The following is a 14,413-nucleotide window of genomic DNA, read 5'->3' as shown; positions in this document are numbered from 1 at the left end:
CTTAATTTTTTCTGAATACTCAGGTCCGAGACCAAGCTTTGAGCAGGCTGAAAAGTAACATAGAGCTTATGGTGAAAACAAATAATGGCAGAAAAGTTGTTGCCATACCACATTCAATGGGGGCCCTTTACTTTTTACACTTTATGAAGTGGGTGGAGACACCAGCTCCTATGGGTGGTGGAGGTGGCCCAGATTGGTGTGCCAAATATATAAAAGCAGTAATGAATATTGGAGGTCCATTCCTTGGTGTCCCAAAAGCTGTCACAGGACTTCTTTCAGCTGAAGCTAAGGATGTTGCTGTTGCTAGGTAAGCTTCTTTAATGCAACTCTTTATGAGTCCTCTTTCTTGCATACATAGTAACAAAATATTTATTATGGATATACAAACAGTAAAGTGTCAGTTTTGACTTTGTATTTGGACTTAAAATATTTAAGAGATGCAGAGTGCTTTTGTTTTAAGGTAATGTTGTCTTGTCCTGCTTTCCGCATCCTACCTAAGAACCAACATCTAAAGGATTGTTTAAATGAGCTTTTAACCGTATCCATGTTGAGATATTTTGGCTAATCTTCATTTGTGGCAATGTACCAGCCCATTTTGTGTATAGTTGAGGCTCTTAAGACTTAATGAGCTGACTTGTGGATATTAGTGAGTAGTGTTGCGACTTAAACTCTCAAATAAGGGGAAAAGTCCTAACCCCAGTGGGACAGCCAAGAGGCAACTCTCAGGCAAGCCACCCACTGTCACCTTGGTGGCCTTGCCTCTCACTTTAAGGCTAAGGAAGGCGCTTCCTAGCCCTAAGGGGGGTGTTCATAAAGGTCATGCTAAGCCAGGTCGTGTAGTGAAGAAGGGAGGCTCCTTGAACTTGGCTTGACAGAAAGACTTTACCAGTGACATTATCCAAACTAGAGGATAAAAATCAAGCTTTAAGTATGTGTGAATATTTGGTCAAATGCCAATGTGAACAAGCTGCAAAGTAATTAACTTAATCAATGCTCATTAAAATTTATGCTTGGAAAATAGAAAGACAAGTCTGCTTATATGCCATGAAATGCTGTCAAAGTGTAAACATACATCCAATTACAATAGGAAACCGTGAGCATCATCACATCATTCACCATTTCATTAGTATTTTGAGTGAGGAGTCTCGTTGATACCTCAATAGATCATGTACCAAGAGTTGTGTGTCTGAAATGATAAGCCCCAAAAGCATCAAGTACTGATGTTATTAGAGAAGTGATAGGACAGCAGACTTATAACATTCAGTATGAACCAAACTATGTTAGTTTAACGTGCGTTCTTAACAATGAGAAATAGAGATTTAAAGTGCTCAGGGTATGAAATGTTCCCAAGAAATAGTGATTGATCTCATATGCCAACACTATTTAGAAATTCAATGACAGTATTTAAGACACACTTCTCACTGTGTTCTAGATTAAATTATACCCATGAAACGGTGATCCAATGTGAAAGGACAGTGAACAATTTAACCAGTGTCTGAAGTATGTTTAAACTTTAGCACAGATATGTTATGAAGACAATGGCCAATCCTATGCATCAACAGTACTCAGGAAAAATAGCACTTATATCACATTTACTGGTGCATTTGGGACAGTTCACTGTCAATGAAAGATCACAGATTTAGAATATCCGACAGTGATGAAAACACAAGTGATTGCATAGCTATTCCGTAAATATATATGCTGTGTGAAAAGAATCTCTTAGCAGTGAAATGTTTCTTCAAATACTCAAGTGTATGTGTAGGTTCAAACAGGTTATGACCATAAGAATCAACCATTCACAATGTAACAAATGAGCAGTGATAAGAGTGCAAGTGTTGGCAGCAATGTCAAGAGATCACATACTGTATAAACTGTGTTTTAGTGTTCTCCAGCAGTGAACAATTTTAACCTTTTCAGCATGTTTAGATGAGTGCTATTAATCATGTATTGAAAACCATTTATTCAAGACTCAAGAGTTATTATGTGCATAAGAGTAGTTTCCTTTCAAGATCAAAACCATGTTAATGGAAACCCCTTTGTTAAATTGACAGTGCTGTTAATGAAAATCAGGGTTAGAAACACATGAATATCGAACACAAACACCACATTGTCTAACAAGACAAGGCATCGATCTGCTTGAAGATGTATTAAGAATGTCAAGTATATTCGAACACTGTCATAAAATGGTGTATAAAGATGAGAATGTGACCACTATTCAGAAAACTAAACCCTTATTACCAGTGCTGAAATGATACCAGAAATAACTTCATGCATTTAAATCTGTTTTAAACCAAGGATGGGAGATTTATTATGCTATAAATTGTGCCAAACTCATCATAGACAACCTCAGATCTGAAACAATGACCTCAAAAAACCTGGACATCAAGATTTCAAGGGTGAAATTTAGGTGCAAAGAAGCCAGGTCATTTCAGTTACTCTGTCATCGATTTGTCTCTTTTAGGTATATGGAGCAAAGAAACACTTCAACGTTAGCACCAATCCTTGTAACATAAGTTATAACCTTAAGTGAGAGCAGAATTAACACTTAGCCCTACATTTCTAAACATAGACTTTAGGCACCCTACATTTCTAAGCATAGACTTTAAGCAACCAGGAAGATTTGAGTCTCAAACTAATTCCAAGTTTCTCTTTTACCTTAAGGTGAGATCAAAAGATTGACACGTGACAAGATCCAAACCGAAATTATGCTAATTGCAAATGGTAAAGCTGGAGAAATAAATTATTATAACAAGATCTAAGGAATATGTAACAATGAAAATACTTAGATCTAACAACCTAGATTAGGAGATCAAGGAAGTGAAATCCTATGTTGTGAAAAAGAAGAAGGTAAAAAGGAAATAATGAAGGTCTCTTGGTACAAGATGACCTTACAGGATATTCAGGAGCAGGAGGCTTCTTGGAACTAGGTCAAGGAGAGCAGGACTTCATGCCCCTACACTGGCGATACTCTTCCAACCGCACTATAGCGAGGTGCGGCACTACCAAGCGTTTTCTTTTCACCAATACTTACGATTGTAGACTACGCCTAACATTCCATATTTAGTTTATTTTTCATTACCAAATATTATCTTTGTCCTTTATACAGTGAAAGCCCATAACACTCACATAAACAACATTATACAATAGAAATGCACAACAGTATAAAGGGAGGGGCAACTCCCTGCAATACGAGTCTGCCCGAATCAATATATATAATCTTCTTTTATAAGTACAAGTTAAATCTTGGGAAACCCCAAATTTACACTTAACCAAATTTCCAACTTCGGCAAACTCGGTTGCCCAGCTCGTCGGCGCCTCTGCACAGTCGCCACACGACTCACCAACCCTTCGTTCACCTCGTCGCACGTCTTCACCCGACTCGCTCTTCGTTTGGTCAACAAACGTTCAAATCGTGCTATCCTACCCGACCTCCGTTCGGTGGACCACATGCAGTCCTGCCTGCCCGACTCTTCGTTCACGACTTCCGATTCCAACCTTCGTTTCGACGTGCACGGCGCGCCCTCACCCGGCCGCCTGTACGCACGTTCACCCGCGCCTTCGCACGACTCACCCGAGTCGCCTTCGCACGACTCACCCGAGTTCGCTCGAACGCCTTCACTCGAACTCGTTCACCCGAACAACTTCACCCGAGTCGCCACACGACTTCACCCGGGTCGCCACACGACTTCACCCGGGTCGCAACACGACTTCACCCAGTTTGCCCGAACGACTTCACCCAGGTCGCCCGACGACCCGACGACCTCACCCGGCTTGCCCGAACGACTTCACCCGGGTCGCCCGACGACCTCACCCGGCTTGCCCGAACGACTTCACCCGAGTTTTCTGCCCGACGACCTCGCCCGAGTTTCTCACCCGACGACCTCGCCCGAGTTTCTCACCCGACGACCTCGCTCGAGTTTCTCACCCGATGACCTCGCCCGAGTTTCTCACCCGACGACCTCGCCCGAGTTTTTCACCCGACGACCTCGCACGAGTTTTTCTGAACGACTTGCCTGAAGTGCGGGCACATCTCCTGCGCCCTTCACACTTCTACACCTACGTCCAACTTCGCACTCCAACCAACTCGTAGAAGAACTACGTGGTGGAATGATGGCTTGTCTCCACAAACCGTTCGCCTATGTATATGAGCGGGTGGCAGGTTGTGTCACCCGGCTGACCCACGCCCAACGCCCAGCCGACTTGTTCATAAGTGAAGTCTTCGCCCAAGAGGAGGGTTGGCTCGCCCAACTCGTGGGACCGCCCCTCAATGCTCGCCCAACACCTTATAAACTCGTCTTTGGTTGTTTTACTTCGCATTTCGCACGAACTCCTCGCCCGTCCTTCGCACGGTGAAGGTGACTCGGACCGCAGGTCCTTACATCCTCCCCCACTTGAAGTCATTGTCGTCCTCGACAATATCGCATCCCGACAACCATTTGTTACCAAGATATCCATACCAAGGCATATACCCCATCGGTATGTCATACATCGAAAAATCATCTCAATCCATGATCATCAACCACCCTGTCACAATTCCCACATGCTGCACCCCATCGTGGAAGGCTGGCCCCTCCATCTCAAGCTACATGCTTCCTGCAACATATCGTGTCGACTTCATCATGTGTCGTCCTCATGTGAACTGCTGTCATGATACTCCAACATAATGCTAACACATCTCTATACATTGGATCCCCTCATGACTCGAACTAGTCGGGTGATCAGTCCAACTGTCACGCTCAAATCATGAGAATGCACATCCTCATGCCATCATCAGTCGTTTCTATGAACATCCTGTCACATCATCAACTCGATCAAGAATCCATCTTCATATAAGTATAAGCCATGCTCAGGTCATCGTCTCATCTACAACATGCTGTCCATGATGTTTGGTGTCAATGTGCTGCATGAAATCAGCCACATCTATCCCAACATCATCATCCATCTGCAAAACATCCATCTCCTCAAGGTGAAGAGATCATCTCCCGACTCTCGATGTGCCACATCCAGGGCTATGAAGCAACCTCCATCATATTTGTAATGTGCCATCCCTCAAGTCTGCCATAGAAACAAGTATGCACCTGCCCCACCTATCCATGTGCTGCCTGTGATCATAGATCAATCAACTCCCATGTGTCAAAAGTGGTTGAGTCTCGACTCATGCCCAAGTGGTTCCACCAAGGCATCATCATCGTTGTAACTCCATCACTCCAAAGTGTCTCATATCGATCCTCCACATCAAGTCACTCTTCCAAGTCACACCCATGCATGTACTTGAAAGTATGCATCCCATTCTACATCAAAGTCTCTGACCTCAACTCTTCAATGCATCAGATCCTCCAAGGCCACCATATATGAAGTCTCCAAAAGTCACAACAATCTCATGTCATCATGAGCTCCATGTGCCATCTCCAACCTGATGTCTATGACTAAGTTGCCCATGTAGTCCAACCAAGTAGACCCATCACAACAATCGGTCATCCCCATCCAAGCCTGCAATCTTCGGTCTAGTGAACTCAGTCACCCAACCATATCATCGTCACATGAGTCTCTCCATCATAGGTCCCCCACTAAAGGTTCCACCAAGACTTGCTCTTGGTCTCGGCCATGAGAAGTCCACCCAAGTATCATCAAACTCAAGTGTGTGCCCTCCTTCAATTTGACCATGAGTCATGCTGGGCACTTAGCCAATTCTCCATGTGGCTAAAGCATGACCCATTCCTCTGCAATGATCATCATGTTCCTCCCTTGTCACAGGCTCTTGTACCTTCTACCATAAGGTAACAAACAACCCCAACAAGTCCTGCAACAGTCAACAATCCTTGTTTCTCCATACAAGGTCTCATCGTAGACATCCATGGTAAGATGCTCCCTTGCATCGACAAAATGACTTTGCTCTTCCCTGCATACAGTTCATCTCCCAAAAGCTCAAATGAAACACAAGTATCAATAGTACTTATATCATCATGAGGCTCCTCCATGTGAGTATCCTCATCCATCCATGTTTGCAAACTGCACGATCCTGGTCCAACTTGATCATCCTCAAATTTGTCCTCCATCGTTGTCACATCTGCAACATCCTCAACTATCACGGCTTCCTCTTCCTTGTTAGCACAATCTGCAACTTCATCCTGCCCCATTGTCCAGCCAAGTTGAAGAAGTTCGTCTTCAACATTCCTTTTCAAGACTTCAAGTTTATCTCGAATCCGTGGGTTCTCTTCTTTCAACCGCTTCAACCTGTATAAGGTAAGCAAGAGCTTCCCTTCGCATTCTTCCAAACCTGCCATGCCTTGTCGTTTAGCTTGGCCCAAGCACACAGCTTCTCCTCTGCTAAACCTGTTCCACCATTCACCTGAATCACCTTGATATTCCACCTGTCACCTGCAAAACTTGAACTCCCTTTCAAGTCTTCGGTCTTCGTAGAATCAACTCCTTGATTCAATTCACCAGCTCTGATACCAACTGTCATGATAGTGCAGTGGGATCAGCACTTCATCGTCAACCCGATCAGCTTCCTGATCATCAGCTCTGATACCACCTGTCACGCCCCTACACTGGCGGTACTCTTCCAACCGCACTATAGCGAGGTGCGGCACTACCAACCGTTTTCTTTTCACCAATACTTACGATTGTAGACTACGCCTAACATTCCATACTTAGTTTATTTTTCATTACCAAGTATTATCTTTGTCCTTTATACAGTGAAAGCCCATAACATTCACATAAACAACATTATACAATAGAAATGCACAACAGTATAAAGGGAGGGGCAACTCCCTGCAATATGAGTATGCCCGAATCAATATATATAATCTTCTTTTATAAGTACAAGTTAAATCTTGGGAAACCCCAAATTTACACTTAGCCAAATTTTCAACTTCGGCAAACTCGGTTGCCCAGCTCGTCGGCGCCTCTGCTGCACGCCCCTGCATGACTCACCAACCCTTCGTTCACCTTGTCGCACGTCTTCACCCGACTCGCTCTTCGCTTGGTCAACAAATGTCCAAATCGTGCTATCTTACCCGACCTCCGTTCGGTGGACCACACGCAGTCCTGCCTACTGACTCTTCTTTCACGACCTTCGGTTCCAACCTTCGTTCCAACGTGCACGGCGCGCCCTCACCCAGCCACCCGTCCACAAGTTCACCCGCCCCTTCACATGACTCACCCGAGTCGCCTTCACACGACCCACCCAGTCCGCTCGAACGCCTTCACTCGAACTCGTTCACTAGAACAACTTCACCCGAGTCGCCACACGACTTCACCCCGGTCGCCACACGACTTCACCCGGTTCGCCCGAACGACTTCACCCGGGTCGCCCGACGATCTCACCCGGGTCGCCCGAACGACTTCACCCGGGTCGCCCGATGACCTCACCCGGCTCGCCCGAACGACTTCACCCGAGTTTTCTGCCCGACGACCTCGCCCGAGTTTCTCACCCAACGACCTCGCCCGAGTTTCTCACTCGACGACCTCGCCCAAGTTTTTCACACGACGACCTCGCCCAAGTTTCTCACCCGACGACCTCGCACGAGTTTTTCTGAACGACTTGCCCGAAGTGTGGGACATCTCCTGCGCCCTTCGCACTTCTACACCTGCGTCCAACTTCGCACTCCAACCAACTCGTAGAAGAACTGCGTGGTGGAATGATGGCTTGTCTCCACAAACCGTTCGCCTATGTATATGAGCGGGTGGCGGGTTGTGTCACCCGGCCGACCCACGCCCAACGCCCAACCGACTCATTCATAAGTGAAGTCTTTGCCCAAGAGGAGGGTCGGCCCGCCCAACTCGTGGGACCGCCCCCTCAACGCTTGCCCAACACCTTATAAACTCGTCTTTGGTTGTTTTACTTCGCATTTCGCACGAACTCCTCGCCCGTCCTTCGCACGGTGAAGGTGACCCGGACCGCAGGTCCTTACATAAAATTAATATTTTTATTGGACTGCAGGTCCAATAAAATTAATTTTTTAATTTTTAATTAATTTATTTTATTTTATTGACCCTCGAACTTGGCCTTTGGAAAAATCACCTAGGACCTAGGACTTACGAGGGGATAAAACATTTTCTAACTCTCAAGACACTTTATATTATGACTTTTACAATTTTACATCTTAAGGGGGGAAACCCATTTGACATAGACCCTCGTAGACCACCCAGCTCTGCGACGCAAATATAATCTAGCAGATCAAGCAATTTGTAATAACCTAACCAAATAATTAGGATTATTTCCAAATTACTTTTACATAGACTCGAAGCACACTAGGATTCCCCCAAGATTCCAATGACAAAATCCATTCTGGCTTTGGGGTTAGGCTGAAGGAAAACTCTGCCGACCATGGGTCGGTGAGACAAAAAACCTTCTGGAACGTAGATCATCACTAGAAAATTAGGTTTACCTAGGCAATTATTTACATGACATAGATCTGCTAAGATTATTTACAATTTACACATGCAGACTGGGTTTACAACATAATATGATCGGGCTGATGATGACAGTCGAATGGCACGAACATGTCGATTAAGCGCTATCCCTTTTGCGAAAAAGGGGGGGTGCACTGCTATGGGTAGTTGACACGTAGTGGTCAATAGATCTCTTAACTATTATTTGAATTGTTGCTGAAGATGTTTTCCACTTGATCACTAAGTAGTAATTGGGGCAACAGAGAAGGTCATCTAATACTAGAGAAATAGGGCAAATAACTATGGTGCTGATATTACAGATGTTAAATGTTTCGACTCAGGGATTTGATGTGAGAACAGGTAGATTATGGACACAAATAGAGGCAACCTTCAAACAAACAGATACATCTGGGAATGAAGCATGAAGCAAGAGCAGTTGGCAACATCTAACAAAACTGAAGCATTGCAAAAGTAAAAAGACTTTAAAAGACAGTCACAGATTGGATATCAAAATCTGGTTGTGGAGATAACTTGCAGAGATCTTTTTTTAAGAACACAAGGAAAAGATGGCTTATCAAAAGACTATAGAAAGGAGAATGTTGTGTAGTCGAATATAGCTCGGTAACTTAAGGAGAAGCACAAAAATACAAAGGAACTCTGATCTAAAGAGAGATAGCAAGAAAGACAATTTCAGTGGCATTTTCTCTTGATTCGGACTATGAAGGCCTCTTAATTCTGACTGTGGAGACTGTTGTCGCACAGATTGTTTAGGCAGCGCGACAACGCTCAGACCGGGGGCCGTCACCCTGATCCCCGATCTCTCTGTCTAAGTCGTATCCCTGAAGCAGGCTAAGGGGGGTAGACCCTATGAGATAAAGGTAAACCAACTAGGAATCAGCTGAGTTGGGAGACACAGCAAGGGGAAACAAGCACTTGATCGGTTTTAGAATTTGATTAGATCTTTAAATGTGTAAGACCAGTGCCTTATGGAATTAATGAAAACCAAGTAATTAATTAACTGGTGCTACTTATGAAGTAATTTAATGATTGCTTGAAAATATTTACGAAATATCAAACATGTAATGAGCATAATATAATCCAAGCAATGATTAATTTCACCAGATGCGAAATATTCAATAATGCGCAATGTTCTAGCAAATAAACTTCAAAAGATCAAAATTCATTACTCAACCATGAAATTCAAATGCTAACCAGCCCACAAAATGATTCACCACTTTCAAAAAAACATTTAAGCGTATTTAACTATAGAGAAGTGGAACATCAATACCACAAAAGACACCGAAAAGAATTTTCAATTTTTAGTTAATCTTTTCAAATTTTTTTTAATTTTTATTATTTTATATTTATAAAATTCTAAGTTTAAAAATAGAACAAAACTAAAATCTAAATAAATAAAATCTAAACTATAAAACAAAAGTCTAAATAAAAGCCTAAGGATTATGCTTTTGGGATTTTTTATTTTTTATGAAACAAAATGAATCTAATTCTAAAACTAAAACTATAAAATCAAAAGTAAAAAAAAGGTCTAACTCTAAAGCTATATAACAAAATGAAAATTTATTAAATCTATATCCTAACTAAACAAAACTTAGTTCTAAATCTAAATCAAATAAAAATCTAACCTATCCTAAAACTAAAACAATAATCTCAACTAAAATTTAATTCTAAAACTAAATAAAAGAAAACTAAAAAACCTCTTTATGCCTTTTTTAATTTTTAATTTATTTATTATTTTATAACTTTTGATTTATGAAATTAGAATCAAATCAAAACTAAATTAAAAGAAATTAACACCTAATCTATATACAAAAATGAAAACCAAATTCTTTTTATTTTCAAATATTTTTATTTTTTATCATTTTTGATTTACTTTAAAATTAAAACAAAACTAAACTTTAAAAAATTTGATTATCAAAACTAAAGCCCAACCAAAAGAAACAAAATCGAAACTAAACCTAAGTCAAATAAAATCTAACTTTAAAACTAACTATGCTAACTTTAAAATCTTAACTATAACAATATACATACATTCAACGCATATAATAAAACTAAATGTAGAACCCTAGCCCATATATACAGAAAATCGAAACGTGTTTCGTTTGTTAGCGAGTACTCGGAAGGGATTTCGACGGCAGCAAGGGAAGACTCGACGGAGGTATGAGGGAGCTGAGAGTTTGTGTGCAGGTGAGCGATGGGAAGCGTGGAGCTGGAAGTGATAGCGTGAAGGGTGCAGGGGATGCGTGGATGGATAGCAGCGTGGAGCTGGAAATAAGGCAGACATGTAAGGGGCAGCATGGAGGGGGTTCGGATATGCTGCGTGGATAGCGTGACAGCGAGTGAGGGATGGAAGAGCTGGCTGCCAGAAGAAAACGTGGGTGGAGTATGTAGTTGCGTGGGTGAGCTTGAGGAAGATGGATGCAGAGGGGGCTGGACAACACTGCGTGAGGAACATGGGAAGAGCAGCCAATAAAATGTGATGCGTAGGATGGATGCCGCGTTGAAGTTTTTTGGAAGTAATACGCAGGTGATGAAGGAAATGCGCAAAGAAATTTAACACCCAGACAGAGGTTGAATAATAGCGAAAGAGTGGTGAGGGTGAACGACAGGAGCTGGGCAGCGAATGGAGAGATTTTGAAGGCACCAACAGCAATGAGAGAGGCCTGAGGGTCCTGAATTTTTTTTGAAATTTTGATGCAGCATGAAACCCTACCAGACAGCCAATCGATCCAAAAAATTTCACCAGAACTTAAAAATATTTTCTAGAAATCTTAAAAAAAAAATTGAAACCGCTCTGCTTCAGATTTCTCAACGAAAACCTTCGAATGACAGTTCCCAGATTTAAAATATTCCAAAAAAAAAACTTGGACTGCAGGAATAATGCCTCTGCAAGAGATGGTTCTGAGGCCAGATCTTACCCTCCAGGGCCTAAAACTGGTTTCAAAATCAAATTTCGACTTCAGATTTGCAACCTGCAACCTATCCCTGAAAACAAACAGCCAGAACCTGAAAATGCAAAAAAAAATAAATGAAACCCTAAAAACCCTAAGAACTAGCTAAATAATTACAGTTTTCACAGTTTAGAGGCTCTAACTAGCCAGATTTGTCAATATGCCAAAAAAATATTTTTAGAATTTTAAATTTAATGTGATGTGCTTCAGAAAACCCTTCGTGCATTCACCAGAAAATTTCAAATGATAAGCCCGGGATCAAAACTGGCTGGGCTCTTCAGAAAATGCAATCCAGGAGTTGGCTGGTTTAGCCGAGAACTTCCCTGAATGCCCAGTAATCTCAAAAAAAAGGATTTCCTGCACAGCTTAAATCAACCATTAACGAAGAAGGAGAAAACGATACTAAAATCCAAATGTAATGGAGATACCTGCCATCATATTCAGAAATTTAACTACCATTCAAACCCTAGTGACTAAACAAGATACCTGTGTTTAAAATCACTCTTCATCAAGCTATCATGAATGGCTGAAAATAAATTTATGCAGAAAAGAAAACATCTTACAACAATTCCAGAAGAATAACACTAGCAAGATTTCAACCCCAAAGTCTTTTTTTATTGCCCATGAAAAGTGACTACAAGAGGGCTTTCTTTAGCACACGACTCTCAGATCGAATGATTTCAGATGACCCCTGACACCCTATTTAAAGGAAAAATTTCCAACAGCTAGTTCGAGTGATCCATGTCAAAATGATCTCGACCGTCAATGAGAATCAAAATCTCTTTTAATCTCATTCGTTGAAATTTTAAATGCATTTTAATATATTAAAAAATTAAAATCTTGCATTTATTTTTTCTAAACTTTGATTTGTTATTATTTTATTGTTTTATTTATTTTTCAAATTTTTATTTATCTTTTTAATTTATATTTAAATTTTATTTAAATTTATTTTTTATTTTTTATTTTATTTTTTAATTTTTTTTTAAATTTTTTATTATTTATATTTTTTATTATTTTTACTGGATCCTCGAACTTAGCATTTGGAAAAAACATTTAGGACCTAGGACTTATGAGGGGATAAAACATTTTCTAACACTCAAGACACTTTACATCATGACTTTTACAATTTTACATCTCAAGGGGGAAAACCCATTTGATATAGACCCTCATAGACCACTCAGTTCTGCGACACAAATATAATCTAGCAGATCAAGCAATTTGTAATAACCTAACCAAATAGTTAGGATTATTTCCAAATTACTTTTACATAGACCCGACCTAGAACACTAGGATTCCCCTAAGATTCTAATGACAATCCATTCCGGCTTTGGGGTTAGGCTAAAGGACAACTCTGTCGATCATGGATCGGTGAGACAAAAAACTTTTTGGAACGTAGATTATCACTAGAAAATTAGGTTTGCCTAGGCAGATACATGCATGACACAGATCCGCTAAGATTATTTACAATTTACACATGCAGATTGGGTTTACAACATAACACGATTGGGCTGATGATGATAGTCGAATGACACAGACACACGTAGATCAAGCGCTATCCCTTTTGCGAAAAAAGGGGGTGTACCGCTATGGGTAGTTAACACGTAGTGGTCAACATCTGGCTCTACTTGAGGACACGTTGCTGCATTGTAGGAATGTGAGAATCCTGAATCTGCATCCACACAACACACAACAAAACATAAGTAGCGTCCATCTAAAAATCATCATATAACATTAAGCACAGGAAAGATATAAGCTCTTCATTTATTAACTATCTAGTAACATGAAAAGTAATCTAATCCTAAAACAGAAATAAAATGTTGAAATGACAAGGAGTAAGGTTAGAAATACAATACAGAGGATGCCCCATGGCATCAAATGTGTTCAATATAGTGTATATTGAGCATTTGCCTGCTTACAAGCAAATTTGTTGGCTACTTCTCGGATGTGCCATGTCCAATTCTGCATACGGTAGGACTTTTTCCTATCTGAAAATCAAGTTGCTCGCGGCCATCTGCTGCATCAAATCTTCTTCTCGTTCTCTTTCTCTTGCATTTTTTCTTTGTGGTAGGTTGTATCACTGATGACGTGGAACTTTCTGCTTCAAAGCTCTCAGATGAAGTATGTAAGATATGTGTGACATGTTTTCTTCATTCTACATCTCCCCTGTCAAGGATGATGGATCAATCTCACAGGTGTCATGAGTTATAACTTGATCTTCTAGGACTAGTGGATTAACCATGTGAGCATCAACCTGATTATTAATTTCCCTTTTATCCAGGTCACCTTCAGTTAGCCACTTTTCAATGGAACAAAGGACCTCATAATAAGATGGAGCTTATTGTAATAGATAAGGAGGCTCCTGATCTATTGGCGTTCCCTGGTTTCTTTCATCCTCTGACCGCTGTTGAAATTTCTGAACCTGTATTTTAATGGCATCCATCTAACTAGAGTTTTCAACCTTCATAACACTGATTTCCCTGGCATGGTCTTCTTCCATGGTCAGTAACTTATTCTGAAGACATATTTGACTAGCTTCCATATCTTTTATTAATTTGTCGTCCTTTGCTTTTATGGTCATCCAACAATGTTGCATAAAGTTTATCTCTTTCTTATGATTTGCTTGCAGGTTAGCCAACTGATTATTATAATCGAATCTCATGATGGTCATTTCATCATCCATAGTTGACAACTTGTTTTGAATAGCACTTATTTCTTCCTGAAAACTTGCTTCCCTGGCAGTCACTTGATTTGAATGATTGAGTTCCATGATAGTCATATTTTCCTCTAAGCCTGATAACTTGCTTTGCATAAAATTAATTTTCTTGTCATGATTAGCTTTCAGGGTCTCAATTTCCTTAGCATGCTGACTCTGCATGTTGGTTACGTGATCTGAGTGTTTAATTTTCATGATTTCCATCTCCTTGTCACGTTTTTCCAGGTGGGTGCATAAAGTTCTCATATCATTGGCGTAATTAGTTTGATTGATCTCCATATTTTTTACCAGCCGCATTAGTTCTTCTATAATTTGCTTCTGATTTTCCCTTTCA

General features: G+C 40.9%; 1 protein-coding gene across 1 annotated transcript in view; it reads left to right on the top strand.

Annotated features, from left to right (window-relative positions):
* The first annotated feature begins 11 nt into the window (after window positions 1-11).
* The window catches only part of LOC149256400 (phospholipid:diacylglycerol acyltransferase 1-like), a 148,902-nt gene continuing 134,500 nt past the window's right edge, over window positions 12-14,413 (top strand). The window contains exon 1 of the mRNA XM_089460733.1: window positions 12-307. Within this exon, the coding sequence (XP_089316859.1) occupies window positions 69-307 (239 nt within the window). The 5' untranslated portion in view covers window positions 12-68. The remainder of the gene's footprint in view (window positions 308-14,413) is intronic.

The sequence above is a fragment of the Pinus tabuliformis genome, chromosome 7 (genome assembly GCF_031772625.1).
Source record: "Pinus tabuliformis cultivar Carrire ecotype Pingquan chromosome 7, CPIR1, whole genome shotgun sequence".
NCBI lineage: Eukaryota > Viridiplantae > Streptophyta > Pinopsida > Pinales > Pinaceae > Pinus > Pinus tabuliformis.
This window is presented reverse-complemented; position numbering and strand designations above follow the sequence as displayed.